Source organism: Carex rostrata, chromosome 23, assembly GCF_964058835.1.
Source record: "Carex rostrata chromosome 23, lpCarRost1.2, whole genome shotgun sequence".
NCBI lineage: Eukaryota > Viridiplantae > Streptophyta > Magnoliopsida > Poales > Cyperaceae > Carex > Carex rostrata.
The window spans coordinates 7,750,244-7,769,069 of record NC_135940.1 but is presented as its reverse complement, the minus strand read 5'-3'; the positions used below and the strand labels follow the sequence as shown (position 1 = coordinate 7,769,069).

The following is an 18,826-nucleotide window of genomic DNA, read 5'->3' as shown; positions in this document are numbered from 1 at the left end:
TGCAATTTAGAAATCTATCTGTCAAAACTTTAAATAGGAATTATTTTCCATGGGGAATTAAAATTATTGGTTATCTCAAGCATAATATTTTTTGAGTGAGTCTATGATACTATGCATATTACGATTTGGCACCGTGTTACGGATCTATATTCGAGTTTTCAAATCCTAACGGTCGATCCGAACCGTTCATCTTGTTCTCCATATTAATATGTGTTTGGAGACCAAATTTTACATTTTTTGAAATTTTTTTACTATTTTTTTAGATTTATTGAAAATCACTGTTTTTGGATGGTCCAGAATTTTCAGATCAAGTGATTTTCTAAATATCTAAAGAAATAGTAAAAAAATTTCAAAAAATGTAAAATTTGGTCTCCAAACACATATTAATATGGAGAACAAGATGAACAGTTCGGATCGACCGTTAGGATTTGAAAACTCGAATATAGAACCGTAGCACGGTAACAACCCGTGATATGCATAGTAACGTAGACTCACTCATATTTTTTTCCTGAATAATTTAACAGTAAAATTTCAAAATGACAAAAAGATCCTCTTCTTCTCCCTCCTTGAATTTGCCCCCCAATTATTTATTGATGGAGCATTCAGAGTTACTATCCACTATTGAATAACATTCTAAGATTGTCCGAGGATGAATATTTAAAATATAATTATACTATTAGAAGTACTATGGATTTTGGTTAAATAAAGAATTATTGAGACTATTTGTTGGCAGGACCTGGTATTAGAGGTGAAGATGGATCGGATATAGATCGGATATTGGTAAAATCATATCCGTATTTGTTTCTTTTCGGATACGGATACATACGTACATGCGGATCAGATATCGAATATTCATAAATATATACATAAATATTTTTATATTAATATATTAAACTATATGGTATATCTATTAGTCGGATACGGATAATTAAAATTTAAAACCATATATGTACCACTATTTGCACGGATATTTGAATATTGGATATCCATATCTATTTTTCGAATACGAATCCGGATTCTATCGGATAATATCCGACCCGATTTCACCCCTGCCTGGTATGGATCCCTACGAGCATTTGTTTCAAGTAGCGGTGTTAGAAAATTTTGGGATATTATTCTGCAGCTTTTCAGTTACTATCGAAGTAAGCCTAATTAAAGTTATCCTTAGTTATAGAATAAGGATTGTGTTTAAAATATCTTTACTATAATTTCTGATTATTTTAGGCTGTTTTATATCAGGAAAAGGTATGCTTTAGAGGATTTGTGGAGAAGTAGATACTACCTGACATTAGAACGTACTTCAACTCATCGATTAAAGAAAGGGAAGGAGAAAAGAGGAACGGTATTGTAATCAGATCTGACCATGGAGTTTACTTTCTCCTGAACTGGAATTTGAGGAGAGAGAGGAGAGAAACATATGTACAAACTTTCTGAGTCATTCCAAATTTTGACGAAACTCGTGCATTCAAATAATTGAAAAATATGAAAAGAAATTTGAATACATAAATAGATATTTACACATTTGGAAAGCTAATAAAGAGCTATTTTTTTTTCAAGTACATAAACAGGCACGATGACCCAAACCACTGAATACATACGTTCAAGAATATTGCGTTTAGTCTTCTAATTATGTACTAAGAATTTTTCAGTTTTTTAAACGTGTAAATTCAATCTAATTTGTGAATATATACATTCAGAAGTTAATATTTTGTTGCTATTATCGCTGAAGGTTCTACAGATCAGAATAACCAAAAAAAAAAATCCAGTATTACTCATCTTCTGCTGCCTTCTCTCCTGACTAAATCTAAATCCGATCAAACATGAATACATTGACAGAGATAGTTTTGCTTTCTGCAGCGCACAACCAATAGATACAAAATGAAAAGGTGGAGACTGGTGCACTTCATTGCAAAACCTGCTCTTCGGCATCTTTCCCCGAATATATCAATCGTGCTCGCGAGTTAACCAAGTGTAAGCTGACTCGGGTAGCAATCCGGTCCAAACCCGATCGGGTGGAACCGAATCAGGCATCACCAGCTCGTCAACTGTGTCCGTCTTCTCTCTACAACAGATCCCAAAATTCTTTGACCCAAAAAAGAACCGAAACAATGAAATAGAAATTAGAAACCATAAACAACTCAATTATAACATGCGAATCCAGATTCACTGAAACAATCATAGACAAACAGAAAGTACAAAAAAAAGAACAGATATAAGATATCTCGTTTCCTGATATAGAAGAGATCTCCGATTCGAGGAGAGCTAGATCGGTTGCCTCGCCGTGAAGAAGCGAAGATGCACGTCGACACGGTGGCGGAGGACGAGGAGAAGTGGCTCGCCGAGGGGATCGCCGGCGTCCAGCAAAATGCCTACTACATGCACCGTGCTCTCGTAAGTCCTAATCGTAACCCTAACCTCAGTTCTATGCTATCTATAACTTCAGCCTTGACTATGAGGTCTCCGCCCTTTTGTGGCGATTGAAAGCAACTTGGCACGAGATCTTTACTACATGAATTCTTGATTTACAAGTACACTCGAATTAGAAGTTTAAAACTGTAGGAGAATTGGAGCTCCAATTGTCCAAGGAATATATTTTTATCAATTCAGACTAGGTCTATCAGTTAACGTGGTTAAGCTAATATTTCTTATATTAATTTTCTGATACAAGAAAATGCACTACTGGCCTGAGTACAGTGGTCAAGCACTGGTATGGTACTTGATAACAGCAATGAACAACCTCATGTGTGTCTATAGAAAGACTTATAGCTTCTAGTATATCTTATTAATTATTAGAAAGAAATCAAGCAAAACAAAATGCAAATGAATTACTCACTGTGACTGTCACAGTACTCTCTGGTACTTGGAAGTGACACATAGCGCCAATTAACTCATAGGTTACGGAAAAAGAAGCAATTATTAGCATTTGCTACTTTCTTACTGTGTCTTTCATCTCAATCGATAGGATTCAAACAATCTGAAGGATGCTCTCAAGTTCTCAGCACAGATGCTGTCAGAGCTTCGGACCTCCCGCCTTTCCCCACACAAATATTACGAACTCTGTAAGTGGTTCTAATTTGTATTTTATTTTATTTTTAAGTAAAGAAAAATGATTGATCTAACAAACTTCTAAGTTTTGTTCAGCTTTGGCTCAAGTCTGGTCATTTTCAATGTTTTTGTGTTACTGTACTGGTTAACTTCAGCAATTGCGAAGCTTCTCTGTGTTACTTTAACAGAAACTAACAGGAACTTTCATGCAATTCCCCACATTTCCAGTTTCTCATTGATCCCATGCAGAGGCAAACAGGTCTAAAAGCCGAAACAAAGGACTTAAAAAGTATATGACCATTACCACAGTTTGAGGGGGGGGAGGGATTGTTAAGTGAGGTTCACACAACAGTGTCTGGCCTCAGTAGTACGATAAGAAAAGAAATTTACTATTATCAATATATAAACACAACTGGGAATTGTTGATTTACATATTTCAATGTTCCACCACAGACATGAGAGCATTTGATGAGATGAGAAAGCTAGAGATGTTCTTCAGAGAGGAGACGACTCGTGGCAACTGCTCTGTTGTAGACCTCTATGAGCTTGTTCAGCATGCCGGCAATGTCCTGCCAAGACTGTAAGCATGCCTTCTTTTAATTAATGGCATTCATTACATTGGTTATTGCGCATAACTTTATGTTATATTCCCAAATCAAACCTCACTCTTGCATATGGACGAACTGCTATGCAACACAAAAAAGTTCAGTGAAAGAGAAGATAAAACCAGTCTTACTGGTTAATGGGTTCATACCAGTCTAAATGCACTAGTAACATTTCAGTAATCATATTGAAATCTAATGGGGCAATCTTTGCATTTTCCAACCAAAATCGTATCTTTTGACGAACATTCTAAAGCCCAAGCTCGTTTTTAGTATCAAACTGTCCAAACCAAGACGAGCCACTTGCTTAAAATTTCCTAATATTGGCCTCACATGTGATGGGAGAAGGCTGGTTGAACACCTCCTCCCCAATATTTTGTTGTTTATGTAAATGAAAATGTAAGAGAAATTCTGGTTTGTAGGTATCTGCTCTGCACAGTAGGATCAGTGTATATAAAATCAAAAGAGGCTCCAGCAAAGGACGTATTGAAGGACCTAGTGGAGATGTGCAGGGGTATTCAGCACCCTCTCCGTGGACTTTTCTTGAGGAGTTACCTCTGCCAGATTAGCCGTGACAAACTACCTGATATTGGAAGCGAATATGAAGGGTGAGCAATACAAAAGCACTGGAACTTAACATTTTTTATGAATTATGGAACAAATTTAGAGTTGCATTTTTATAAATTGCATTTTCTCTACAGGGATGCTGATAGTGTAAATGATGCTATTGAATTTGTTCTTCAGAACTTCGTAGAAATGAACAAACTCTGGGTTAGGATGCAACAACAGGTTCGTGAATTAAAACAAACAAAAAAAATACTCAATTTTGGGTCCATCTTCTTCTAATTCTTTGCATATAGTAACTTTAACTGAGCATGTATTGGTGTTGGGTCATTGCTCAACGCACTTCTTGTGTCTAATTATTGTATTAGCATATCGAGGCTAAATTGGGTTTAAATTGTAGCTTAAATTGATAATATTTGGCTGGTTGAGACTTGATTTAGGAAATTTTGTTGTAGTAATCAAGGAAACACTGACTTAAGGCACTCTTCTAATAGTGAAATGTTTGGCTCTTTATAATTTTTTTCAGTTTTAGGTCTGTTGCTAAAACATGTGTATGTTCACACTACAAATATTTAGGAGTAGAAACTTTAGGGGGCTTCATCCCTCATTTCTATATGTTGGGCTCTTTTAGTTGACGTTTTATCTATGGCTTTCAGGGGCCTCATAGAGACAAAGAGAAGCGGGAGAAAGAAAGGAGCGAACTACGTGACCTTGTAAAATACAATATAAATAAATTTCAGACTTTTACTTTTGAAATCTATATTATGAAACTTCAATTTCATTATTGAGAAAAAAATGTTATATCAGCATTAAAACTTGTACTATTAGACATTTCCCCGTTATAACTTAAATTAATATCAATTAAAAGAAAAATCACCCCAATAAGGTTTGATCAAGAAATCACCCGAATGAGAAAATCAGATCAATCGTATCAAATCAAAGATAGGAAGAGAATACCTTTATGAGGAACTATTTTTTTTCCTTTGATAATTTGGGTTTGAGGTTATAACAGTCATTTTCCTTTTTAATTGATATTAATTTATAATAAAAATTGATTTAAGTTGGTTAAATCCATAAGTGGGGCTATTGTTTAAGGTACTTTAGTTTTGGATGGATAAGCAGGAAATTTTAAAGTTTTGATGGGGCAATATCTAACATTAGAAGTTTTGATTGGCATATAAATAAATTTCTCCTTATTATTTTGTTTAATTTGTTATTCCTTTATAGGTGGGGAAAAATCTTCATGTCTTAAGTCAGATTGAAGGTGTTGACCTTGAGACGTACAAAGAAACTGTTCTTCCTAGAATCTTGGAACAGGTTATAGTTATTTGCCATTGTTTTTTTTCCTTCAATCAAGAAAAAGGAGACACAAATACAACAAAGCATATGCAATGCTCACAAGAAAAGTTGTAGTAAGCTTGTTAGAAGAAACACTACATCCTTACATGCACAACACAGCAAAATTCCACACGGAACTGTTAATCCAAGTTTACAAGTTAAAATTATTTTTAAACATGTATGGCCTTAAAATTTAAACTGTAGTGCTTGGTTACTTTGAATCTATTGTATTGGTCTATACTCTGAGACAGTAGTTACTTTGAATCCATTGTATTGGTCTATATTCTGAGACAGTTTTTGGCCAATGCTTTGACAGGTTGTCAATTGTAAAGACGACTTGGCACAATTTTATTTGATGGATTGCATAATTCAAGTTTTCCCTGATGAGTACCATTTGCAAACATTGGAAACACTATTAAGCGCATTCCCACAGCTTCAGGTTGGCAATACTTACTTTCTTACTACAAGAATCAGTGAAGTTCATTCTCTTCTTTCTTAATACAAGTATTGGTGAAATTCATGCTCTTCTTTCTGATATGATTGGCTCCGTGTTTAGTTCTGGTAACTGCTACAAATTTCTTATATTATTGAAGCCGGTACTGATATAAACTGAGTGGACATACAGTACCAGTTCTGATATAAACTGAGTGGACATACAGTACCAGTTCACTAGATAAGTACAAATCATGGAAAAGGTATAGAAATAAATAAACTAGAAAGACAGACAACTTGCTCCTTTTTATTCTGCATGGTGGGAATTGTCAAGAATTCATTTCATCCTCTTGTTACAGCCTGGTGTTGATATAAAAACAGTCCTATCACAATTGATGGAGAGGTTGTCAAACTATGCCGCATCAAGTGCCGAGGTATGTGTTTATCCAACTGTGAAACACAATATACTATATAAATTCCATCTTTTATTTTTCAAATTGGAATACATACAGGTTTTGCCTGAATTCTTGCAAGTTGAAGCCTTTGCGAAATTTAGTAGTGCGATTGGAAAGGTGTGTTTTTGTATCTCCTATCATTATGTTATATAGAATATTTTATTGTGACCACCTTATGGAACCGGGAACTCTTGATCACCATACAGTGTTACTGATATTGCGCTGATGATATTTGAGCACTGTTTTCTTTTCTCTTTTTCTTTTGGTTAGTATTTTGCAATTCGGTTATTGGTTCCATGTCATGGAGGCACTCTTACTATACTATCCCGTACCGGTATGTTAGTCTACTAAATATGAGAAAAATATTGATGGCAGGTCATAGAAGCGCAACCGGACATGCCTGCGGTTGGTGCAATAACTCTTTATGTCTCCCTTCTGACATTTACTCTTCGTGTACACCCTGATCGACTCGATTATGTTGATCAAGTCCTGGTACGTCCTCTTCACCTAGATTTATGTATATTCTGCAATATAGCACCTATTTGGTTAATTTTTTTATATAAATGTTGAACAGATTTTTAGTATGAATTAGTGGAAATTTGTTTTAACAGGGAGCGTGCGTGAAGAAACTATCAGGCAAAGAAAAACTTCAAGACAGCCGTGCGACCAAACAGATAGTTGCACTTCTGAGTGCACCTTTGGAGAAGTATAGCAATATTGTCACTGCTTTAGAGCTTTCTAACTATCCCAAAGTTATGGATCACTTGGATAATGCCACAACCAAGGTCATGGCTGTTGTCATTATACAAAGCATCATGAAGAACACAACTTGTATTTCTACTTCAGATAAGGTAATATAGCTGGTTCATGCCAGTACTAGACCTCAATCTCAATGGTATGGTACTGTGCCTTTTGCTGAGAAGTATCTAAACCTTATTTTGGACCGATTATTAAGTAGCTTTGAAATTTTTCTTTGATTATATCACTTAATTTGAATAACGTATATTCAAAATAGTACTTGCAAAAATAGACTTATTGATTAGTTGAGTTGTATATTAATTTATTTTTATTGTTAGTTTCTGAGTTCTAGTAAAAGAAACATAATAAACAAGCCTTTTTTTACCAATCCTAGTCTGATGCATCACATGAGACTGTTTTAATTATAATGGCTTACATAATGAATAACAAAAACACAAGCTAACATCAAGTTGAAATTAACTAAATTTTGGTGCCACCTGAATTAATCCATACTATCAAAATAATTCATCCATGGCTCGACTAGAAGGGATATGTGATCCCAAAATTAAGTTTGATTTCGGGCATTGTTTGCATTAATTGGCTCCATATCTCAATGTTCAGGCATCAGTCAGACCCATAATTACTCCCATTTGAGCACTTAGCAACAAGGATCAAAAGACAAACCTTGATTTTGTAGGTGGAAGCGCTTTTTGAGCTGATAAAAGGGCTGATTAGGGACATGGATGGGACCCAGGATGATGATGATGTGGATGAAGAGGATTTCAAAGAGGAGCAAAACTCTGTCGCCCGTCTTATCCACATGTTGCACAATGACGACCAAGAGGAGATGTTAAAGGTTTGTCTGAACATTATGCATTACTATTATCTTAAGCCTAACAGTTCGTATTGTGTATGCTGATATCCTAGCTGTGTCAGTACCTAAAGAGTAGGGGCGTCAATGGTACCCTTTTATCCGTTTACCCGACCCGTATCGTATTCGATAAGACTGGTACTGGTAAGGTTTTTGTTGTTAGCTTATCGGGTATGGGTAAGGGTAGATTTTTTTTTTCGTTAACATGACGGGTAAAGAGTATTCCGTACCCGTTATCCTATACGGTAATTATTAAAAATAAAATTATATATATAGATATATATTTATATGGGGATGATGCATTATATGATATAGTTTTATTCACGACACATATATCTATTCAATGGCACCCTTTTATCCGTTTACCTGACCCATACCAAATTCGATAAGACGGGTATGGGTAAGTTTTGTTTCGTTGGCTTATCGGTATGGTTAAGGGTAAAGTTTTTTTCGTTAACTTAACGGTAAGGGTATGAAAATGCTTCCACCCAACCCGTTTCGTACCCGTTGACACCCCTACTAAAGAGACTGTAATTAATGTGCTTCTTCTAGTTGCTATTTTTATATTTTTCTTCGTTTATATGCTATTTTAACAGGAGCAGCTAATATTTTCTTTCTGTAATTTATAAGGCAGTTAATTATTATTTTTTTTTTTTTTCTGTTGTTCTCTCTCTATTATCTTGAGCAGACCCTTCCACAACGAATTGTTTCCTTGTCAATTGAGGGCTTTTCTTTCTGTTGCTTTAGTTTAAATACGTTCTCTTTTTCATACACTACTTGATTGTAACCATGACTTGCAAATGTACTTGCTCCTATGAAATTATCATGTGGTCTAGGTCAATGACATTTGTTTCCAGAGAAGCTATTTTGAGAAAACTGTTCTTCTTTTCCATTGTTTCAGATTATTTGCACTGTGCAGAAGCATATTCTTCGTGGTGGTCCCAAGCGGTTTCCTTTCACTGTACCTTCATTTGTTTTCTCTGCTCTTAAGGTACTTTGATATTTTCTACTAAGGAATTCAGATGCTTATATTTTACTCAAGATTTGCACCACATGTTTATGCCCTGTGCTTAGTAACCCTGGTAGTGTGAAACCTAACTTTGTGGAGTGTACCTTTGTATGTGCAAGTATTGTACAAACAGAGATGTTTACAATAGTACAACTATAGACTGTATTTTGAATTATTATTAGACATTTGCTTTGAAATTTTCTTCAGTTTTTTTTATTCATATTTTATATATGCCTACATTTTCTTTTTTCTTCTGCAGTTGGTGAGGCGTTTACAAACTCAGGATGGGGATGTTGTTGGAGAAGATGTCCCCACGACCCCTAAGAAAATTTTTCAAATCCTTAATCAGGTTATTTTCTTGATCAGATTGCAAAATGATGACTAGATTTGGACATTTTGGAAGGATGGATGAACTAAATATTACAATCAGTTAATATCATCAAACATTATATTGTATGCATCATTTCTGTTTTCTTGGCTGATTTGCTGCATCATCCAGTGTAATTGCACTGTTGGGACTTAGTTTAGGCCTAGTTTTGCAACCAAGAGTTAACCGAGTAGAATTAACTTGGGGCATAATTGCAAAGCTTTGAGGAACTCATGCGTAAAATTTGAAATGACATTTTTTTCAGACCATTGAGGCATTATATTCAGTCCCATGCCCGGAGTTGTCGCTGCGGCTATACTTGCAATGTGCTGAGGTATTCTAAAGAATTTGCATTTGACCTTTTTACTCTTTTTGATGTCTTCTCTGACTAGTTTCTCTCTTCATCTGTCAGGCTGCAAATGATTGCGACCTAGAACCAGTAGCATATGAGTTCTTTACCCAGGCTTTCATTTTGTACGAAGAGGAAATTGCGGTATTGCTCATATCTGATTTGTTGTTATTTTTCTTTTACTAAGATCTATTGTTTATGATAAGAATGCTTCTCACATTTGCTAGTACCACCCTGAAATTATGGGGTTATCTGTACATACACTAGGCAACTTCTCCATAACAAGTCTCCTTCTTTTGTTGTTATATTTTTATTATTGCTTGTTATCCAAAAATATGCTAATCTGTACCCAAGCTAATATGGGTATTGCACTTTCGTTTTGAAGTTTGCATGGACCAACTGTGAGGTGAATTTATTTGGTTAATAATGCCAGCTGAAATAGTCGTTCTTTTGTATTTTTTGCTGGTTATACCGATTCTGATGTTGGTTCTGCTGTTTGCTTGTAATCATCGATGATCCAATTTTTAAACATAATACAAAAAATGTTCGACATAACTTGTGTATACCTTTGCTTACCTTGTTGGAAATAATCCATAAATATTACAGCTACCGGAAATGCAGTTCGGTAAGGAAAAAGTGCAAATTCATAACCTGTGCCATTCATTTCACAATTGAGTACTTGTCTTAATAATTGTCTTTTTATTTAATTGATTTCTGTTCAGGATTCAAAAGCCCAAGTGACTGCTATTCACCTTATAATAGGGACACTGCAACGAATGAACATATTTGGGGTTGAAAACAGGGACACACTTACTCATAAGGCGACTGGGGTATACTCCTTTTTTCAAAACCTTCTATGTATTTTCTTGAGATATTGCTGTTCTTGTTTTGTTTTACTCTGGTAATAAATCTCCTATCAGTGGAAAATCCTAATCATTGCAGCTTGTTAATTTTGGTACTTACTGCAAAATTGCATCTATTATTTGTTGTATTGCAAGAACCACCCAATTTGTTATTTTTTGCGATGCACATAATTTTTTCTTTCTTTCTTACACATGACGCCCAAATGCAAGAATGGTGATTTGCCCTTAGACCTTTTTCTATTATTGAACTAGATATAAATCTGGTCACTCTAGTTGCCTTGATTGTGGGTTCAACTAAAAACTAAATCATGGAAGGCATTCAATGTCTGTTGCATGGACAGCAATGTGGAGTTTTGATCTGCCAAAGTCTCTTCCCATATCACTTTTCTAATTCAGAAGATGTAGTCAAATGCTGTCTTTTACTTTCTTTTACACAGTTTATTGTTAAGTATTTTGTAACTTCATGCATCTCCTCTTTTGTGCAGTACTCAGCAAAGCTTCTAAAGAAACCTGACCAGTGCAGAGCGGTGTATGCGTGTTCTCATCTCTTTTGGGTTGAAGATCAGGATGGAGTGAAGGATGGGGAAAGGTAGGTGTAATTTTGCTTTTTGGAAGCACTTTTATGTGCACCTATAAAATCTGGAATTATCATTTCTAACCTTGCCAAATTAGACTCTTAGCTGTAAAGCATGGGAAATGTGAAATCTACCCTTGTTCTGATTTCTTATAATTTCTCATATGGCCTTCTGTCTACTCTCTATCAGAGAATAATAGTGTCTGAGTAGTTGTGAGCTTCTTCCTATTGCAATTTGGAATTGTCCCCAGTTACTGTCAGAATAATTCTCATGTGACTATATATAGATAAGTGCCATGCAGAAGGAAAATTCTCTTTTTGCTGCTCTAAAGATTAATAAATATCATTAATAGCCCCTCTTACTCACAATTGCCTACAATTACCCATATTGCTAAATATCCTTTCTCTACCAGAGAGAATTGTGTTTGAAGTAGTTGTGACTTTCTTCTTGTTGCAACTCATGTGACCTCTATGAAGAAGGAAAATTGTCATTTCGCTTCTCAAAATCTTAGTAAATATCATCAATACCCCTCCTGCTATGCCAACTTTGCTACATTTTTTGTTAAGTAGAAATGCTGGAGTTAGTTGGGGCACCCTCTATAATAAATTAGGAAATGAGGGGTACATAAATCCTTTTCCGTATTTTATAGAGCCATATATAAGAACCCTATATTTCATATGGATCAGGAAAGTCCACATCAGTGTTTGATATTTTTTTCAGTAGGGTATATGGCGCATTGAAACATTTTACACACATGAAACTGCTCCATTACCTTGTGTTATGAAATTAAAAATGGGAGAGTTTCTTGATCATTTAATTTCTTACTTAATTGTATATATGCCGACTAGGGTTCTTCTGTGCTTGAAACGTGCTTTGAGAATAGCAAATGCTGCACAGCAGATGGCTAATGCTGCACGGGGAAGTGGTGGCTCCGTCTCCCTCTTCATTGAAATCCTTAACAAGTAATTTTTTATTTTAGATCCATCTCCCTCTTCATTGAAATCCTTAACAAGTAAATTTTTATTTTAGAATTCCTTAGCAGTAATTGTCATTTAGCCCAAAGATATGGTACCAGAAAGTCTTTTAGTCATTTATCCTTCACAAGCTGGTAAAGAAGATCAAGATTAATGACTCAGATTTGTTATTGAATTTTGGAGTTTGAAATATTTATGTAAAAAAAGGCTTTGACAACTTATGTACCAAAAAGTTATGCCAAGAGAGGCTGCCTCTCATTTTTTTTCTCCTGTGCATGTAACACTTTGTGCCTCAAGCAGTTCTTTACCTCTATAGAATTTTTAAAGTGTATTAAACGAAACTCGCCTGTTATGTATTGCAGGTACCTTTACTTCTTTGAGAAGGGAAATCCCCAGATTACCACCTCAGCTGTCCAAGGTCTCATTGAACTTATCACAACTGAGATGCAGGGGGAGAATGCCACATCAAATCCCTCGGCCGATGCCTTCTTTGCCAGTACAATGCGATACATTCAATTTCAGAAGCAAAAGGGCGGTAGTATGGGTGAGAAGTATGAGCCCATTAAAACCAGTTGATTCTTACTAAGAGATGACTATGTATTGGTGTAATCTATTTGCTCTTTTTTGTTCTTTAGATAGGTAATGGATGGACCTTTTGGAAATTCATAAGATTGTACAATTTTTCAAATGTATGAGTGGATGTCTATTTTATTTCATTTGAATTTTGTTTCTTTTGCGTTTCAGTTTTTGAGATGTTTTTTTGACATGGAACTAAGATTCTTCAGGATTCTGGTTCTAAGTTGCTGTTTATAAATCATTGTGTACATAACTTTAAGCTGATGCTGAATAAGTATTTATTTCACTAATGTTTCATTTCTGACATAATATAGCACCAGCATTGTGTTTTAATGGAAAAACTGTGACAACAGTATTGCGGTATTGCTATAGTTTGTATTTTCTATTTTCCAGTTTCTAAAACTGTCAGACTATCTAAAATTTATTTTAAAACAGAAGAAATTACAATACTTCGAACAAAATAGAGCTGTGCTGGATCGTGTTCTGCTACTGTTGGACCTTTGGAATTCGTATTTTCTGTTAACTCAAATTTTGAGTATAGATTTGGACCATTCGATTTAAATCAGCATGAATAATTAAGGTGCCCCGTGCATTACAGGCGTTGGACGGATTGGTCCGAATTATGATGAAATGGTCTGGAGCTAAACTCAAACAGTGCCTTAATGCTAAGGATGCAGACTCAATTAAAATTATCAGTTTCTCCAAGAATACTACTTCGCATCTCATTCAAAAATTTCAGTTGTGCCAGAGTCGCCGAGCCCTATTCAATTCGTGGACTGTTTGAAATGCTCAAGACGATATTCGTACAATAAGTATTTAAACGGTCCTGATTTTCCATAAATCAACTCAAAATTTGAGATATCTCAAGCGATGTGCAATCAATGTCTTATGATGCATTAGGGTTGTAAATGAGCTGGCTCGGGCTGAGCTGGGCCTTAACTCGGCTCGTTTATTTTGGCCCGAGCCTAGACCGAGCGAGCTGGATCTAGGTCACCCGAGCCAAAACCCCTGGCTCAGCTCGTGACAAACCAGCCCGGGCTAGCTCGCGAGCTGATGAGCTGGCTCGCTGGGCTTTACTGGGCTGCTATTATACAAATTCAAAAATAAAAAAATAAGAAAGCCCATTCAAAAAATTTAAGAAATCGTCCAGCATGCACATCTTCAACCCATTAAAGCCCATATCATTTCTTTCCAAACCAAAAATACATCAATTTTGCATAATTGCGCCTTTGAAAATGGGACTAGACTTAAAATTATACGGGACTAAACCCTAAATTCACTGTAGCTTAACGAGCCAAGCTGGCCCGGTCCAAGCTGACCCCTGGCTCAGCTCGTTTATTTTGGTCCGAGCCTAGGCCGAGCTGACTCTTTAACAGCTCGGCCCACTACTGAGCGAGCGAGCTAGAGGCGAGCCGCGAGCTTTTTTGACAGCCCTAATATGACCATTTCCCTCTCGTAAATGGTATCATAATTTTGAGGAAGAAGAGAAGAACCCGAGGATTGCAAATCGTGGTTTAGAATTTTCTCAGATGCAAAAATGACAGTTGGTGTGGAGAGGATGTGATGGAGACAAATAACCAATAAACCAAAGAAATTTGAAATGTTCTTTGCAACATCGTTTTCTTTGTTTCAACTTTCACCGCCAGAGCCAAGAACATCTGGAAAATTCGTGCGCTTGGATTGTTCTATTTTTCTTTCTTTTTTCTACATATAGTAACACTTGATGTTGTCTTTTGCGTACGTAACCTTCCCAACTTCCCAACCGAGTAGGGCTGCAAACGAATCGAACCGAATCGAACCTACCTCAGTTTGAGTTTGGTTTGAATTAATTTCAAATCAAATTTTTTACGAACTCAGTTTCGAATTTTTTATTAACTTTTTTACGACAAGGAAGAGTGATCGTAGTTGTCGAAAGCGAGAGGTAAAAGTCGTCTAGGGTTTTAGAACTGAAAGCAAGAGTTACGACTTACGAGTTATGACTTATGGTTGAACGGCCTTATGTTTTAACTTTTAAGTCATCAGCAGAAATCAACGGTTCACGTTACTGAGATTCGAACTAGAATAGTTCACAAACCTATTTCGAACGAACCAGGTCTAGTTTGAATTTTGTTTGAATTAATTTCGAACTATTTTGAATCGAATTATTTACGAACTTTTTCAAATTAAACTCGAATCGAATCACGAACTACGAATTTTTTGTGCATCCCTACAACCAAAGATTTGATATCAATTTTTCTAATTTAAGTCTACTTAAAAGTTAATCCTTGGACCCGGATTAGTTAATATTAATCTTTGAACTAGTTTCACAAAAATTATTATCGTTTACAAATCTTCGAACATCTACATTAATAAAATTAAGAATAACTTAAAAATAAATGTCAAGCACTTAAGTTAATTTTAATTTGTAAACCTCTACATTTGTGCAATTAACTTAATTAATTTTAGTGGTCACGTCAACAATTATTACTACGGAAGAGAGAACGGTGAGAATGAGAATCAATACAAACAATTAGATAGCAATTTCTTTATAAGAAATCTTTCTAAATTAAAATTACACTACATCTCAAAAAAATATAATTGAAAATGACTGCGTGTTTTAGAAATAAAAAATAAATCTCAATGTAAATGCTTAGCTGTACAAATTATTATAATAAATTTCATAAAGCATGAAACAAAATTTATAACCGGCGTAAAAATATTCCAACTACCATGCATATATAAACTAGCAAACCTACATTTTCTCATGCTAAAAGTCTCCAACTATTTTTCTACTCCTTGACTAGAGATAGGCACAAATTAATTACAAACTGTGCCTGAGTCAACAGAATCACTATAATAAAATTAAAAAACAACAGTGAAACTTTATTTGTTTGATTTTCTCCAACCAACAACCAACCAACTAAAACCACTTGTACTTAGCGTACAATTGTATGTATTACTTGAAACAGGTTACCTTCTCACCTATCACCTAACCAGTCATTAAAATACTATAAAAATTATCACCGTTCTCCGTATAAAAATTTTATATAACTGACCCTCATAGTTAGAAAATCTGACTCTATTTCTGATTAATTTTTAGAAACTTGTTTCTTCTAAAACCTAATCATTGATGCAGTTTCATCTATTTTTATGAAGAAGAAAAAAAATCAATTCCTTTCTTGTAAATTAAAATTTTTAATTTCTAAAAGATAAAAAAACCATAGAAACAGACCTATCAAATAACAACCAAGTGTCATTCAATTCAAAAGGCAAAGCACAGCGTGTGTTGACTACTACTGAAATAAAGAGAGATGCTGACTTCAAGTTCTAGACGCTATTTCTCTATTTGGAATCCTTGCTGTTCTGATTTGCTGTCACAGACAACGAAATTCTCACCCCTGATGCTACAAACCAAGGTTCTAAATAGCGCCGCTATAGCGATTTCAGACCATAAAAGCTATGACGCTATCAGCGCTATTTTTTTAACCATGCCGCTATGACGCGATAAACTCTATTTAAATCTTTGCAATATCAAGATTTGTGTTCATCTTATAATTCACATTTTTTTTTTCTAAAAAACTAACCAAACATCAAATTCATTCATATCATAAACATGCAATAGTAAATACAACTTGCAAAGGAAATGGGAATTTGATGTTTGGTTAGTTTTTTAGAAAAAAAAAATGTGAATTATAAGATGAACACAAATCTTGACAAAAGATAATATGTCACAAATCTTGACAAAAGATGAACAAGTGGATGTCCTCTGCGAATTTTTTTTTATAAACCATAATTAAAAAATTTATTTTTACCAAACCAAATGATTATTTTTTTTTTTACAAAAAATTTTAAGGACCGAAAAGACATTTCTGTCCCGCATTTTTTTTTTTTGGGACCGAAATGTCAATTCGGTCCCCACTGATTTCACAGTTTTTCCAACACGTGGCCACAAAAAATCCCAAAACACCCTGGACCGAATTGGCAATTCAATCACTTGTGATTTGGGATTTTCTGTGACCGAATTTAGTTTTTGTAGTAAAAATGACTTTTGTAGTGTAATTGTAGTAATTATAGAATTATTTAGTTTGCACGTAGTATAAATTAATTGTTGAATGATTTAATTTTTTAGTGTAATTTAGGTTGTTGTAGTGTAATTATTAATGGTAGAATTATTTAGTTTGCATGTAGTATAAATCAATTGTTGAATGATTTATTTTGTTTAGTGTAATTTAGATTTTTGTAATGTAATTAGTAATTGTAGAATTATTTAGTTTGCATGTAGTATAAATCAATTGTTAAATGATTTATTTTGTTTAGTGTAATTTAGGTTTTTGTAATGTAATTAGTAATTGTAGAATTTTTTAGTTTGCATGTAGAGTAATTTAGCTTTTTGCATGTAGTATAAATCAATTGTTTAATGATTTATTTTTTTAGTGTAATTTAAGTTTATGTAGTGTAACTATTAATTGTAGAATTATTTAGTTTGCAAGTAATTTAACTCTTTGCATATAGTATTAATCAATTGTTGAATGATTTAATTTCTTTAGTGTAATTTAGATTTTTGTAGTGCAATTGTAGAATAATGTAGACTAATAGAATGAATGTTAATATTTAATTAGGTTTGCATGTCATGCATGTCAATATTTAATTGGATTTGCATGTTAATATTTTTTTTGGAGGGGTATTTCAAAAAAAAATATGGGACCGAAATGCCAATTCGGTTCCAGCTGAAATAACACTGGACCGAAATGGCATCTCGGTCTCATGTATTACACCAATGGCCACACCGTTGGTATTTCTGTGAAATAAGTGGAACTGAATTGACATTTCAATTCCAAAAAAAATGCGGGACTGAAATGTCATTTCGGTCCTTGTGATTTTTGTTAAAAAAGAAAAGAAAAAGTAATATATAAAAAAAAATCATCCTCTGCGGTATCTGGTTCTAACCGTACAAAGTTAGTCAAAACTAATTTTTGGGCCAATTTAAAATATAAGAAAAATCCATTTTAAAATTTGTACAAATTTGAATAATTCGAATCTAAACTAAGAGAGTCGGACCTGAACACATGTGCTTGTAGTTTCGTTGCTCGTGCTGTGGTCTGTGGACCGTTCTACCAAAATCATGATGCAAACACATGATAGAACAGTAGTAGAATACGCTTTAGCTCTTATCTATCTACATCTATTAATCTAATGATTTATTCCATATAGTGGGGTACCTGTAGTGTCTTCCGCCTACTTTTCTTTTGTGAAGCAAAAATTTATAATTATATACTAAGACGCCTCTAGAAATTTAAAGAAATTAATGAGGTTGACCTCATGCTGTAAAGAGTGGGGATGGTCTAATGTAGTCGAAGCCATATTAAGATTCGTACAAACTTTATTCGCACGAATACAAGTATTTATCGGTTTAATTTGGTTAAAACCAATATAAAACATGCAAACAAAATTTTTATTTAGTTTTCAAATGTATAACCGAACTGACATAACGAATAAAAATTGAACTAAATTTTGATTTGTTCCGTTGAACCAAAATAAGAAGTTTAATAAAAAATAAATAAACATTTTTTGGTAATTTTTTGAATTATTTATAGCCTAAAAAATATTTATTTCAATACAAAAAATTGAATTAGTCGTTTAGTGATTTCCATACTTGAGAAGAAAGAAAACGTTCATAATATTTGTTTTCATAGAATCAAAAGAATGATCTGATGTCCATCACACCGCTCCTAATTGGCTGTTGTAACTACTAGAAAGGCCGAAACAAACTATTTCTTTTTTCTTCTTTTTGAAGGTGGAACTATTCTTTTCTTTTTTTTTTGAAGCCCGCAGGCGCCAAACAACTTAATTACAAGTACAACTTCTAGCTAACTGTCGTATATGCAGAGCATTAATTTATTCTAACATAACTACATATAAGTTCCTTCTTTTAGGTTTAGGTGTAAAATTATGTATAGCTGGCTGGATGTCTCTTTTGGTGACGACCATTGCATATCTTCTTTGATTTATCACAAGGCTGTCTTTGTGATATTACAGTGGGTCCTATTTGGATTTAGAACTTGGTGGATGCCCATAATGTTGGTCCCATT

The 18,826-nt window shown here is 34.4% G+C and overlaps 1 protein-coding gene across 1 annotated transcript; it reads left to right on the top strand.

Annotated features, from left to right (window-relative positions):
- The first annotated feature begins 2,013 nt into the window (after positions 1 to 2,013).
- On the top strand, positions 2,014 to 13,014 carry VPS35B (VPS35 homolog B). Its single transcript, XM_078324437.1, has 21 exons — positions 2,014 to 2,391; positions 2,963 to 3,059; positions 3,499 to 3,625; positions 4,070 to 4,255; positions 4,349 to 4,436; positions 4,868 to 4,924; positions 5,439 to 5,528; positions 5,866 to 5,988; positions 6,341 to 6,415; positions 6,494 to 6,553; positions 6,812 to 6,928; positions 7,048 to 7,287; positions 7,872 to 8,030; positions 8,947 to 9,036; positions 9,314 to 9,403; positions 9,687 to 9,755; positions 9,834 to 9,914; positions 10,493 to 10,600; positions 11,119 to 11,222; positions 12,057 to 12,170; positions 12,545 to 13,014. The coding sequence occupies exons 1-21, from the start codon at positions 2,296 to 2,298 to the stop codon at positions 12,756 to 12,758; spliced, it is 2,385 nt and encodes a 794-aa protein (XP_078180563.1). The 5' UTR covers positions 2,014 to 2,295; the 3' UTR covers positions 12,759 to 13,014.
- Positions 13,015 to 18,826: the final 5,812 nt, after the last annotated feature.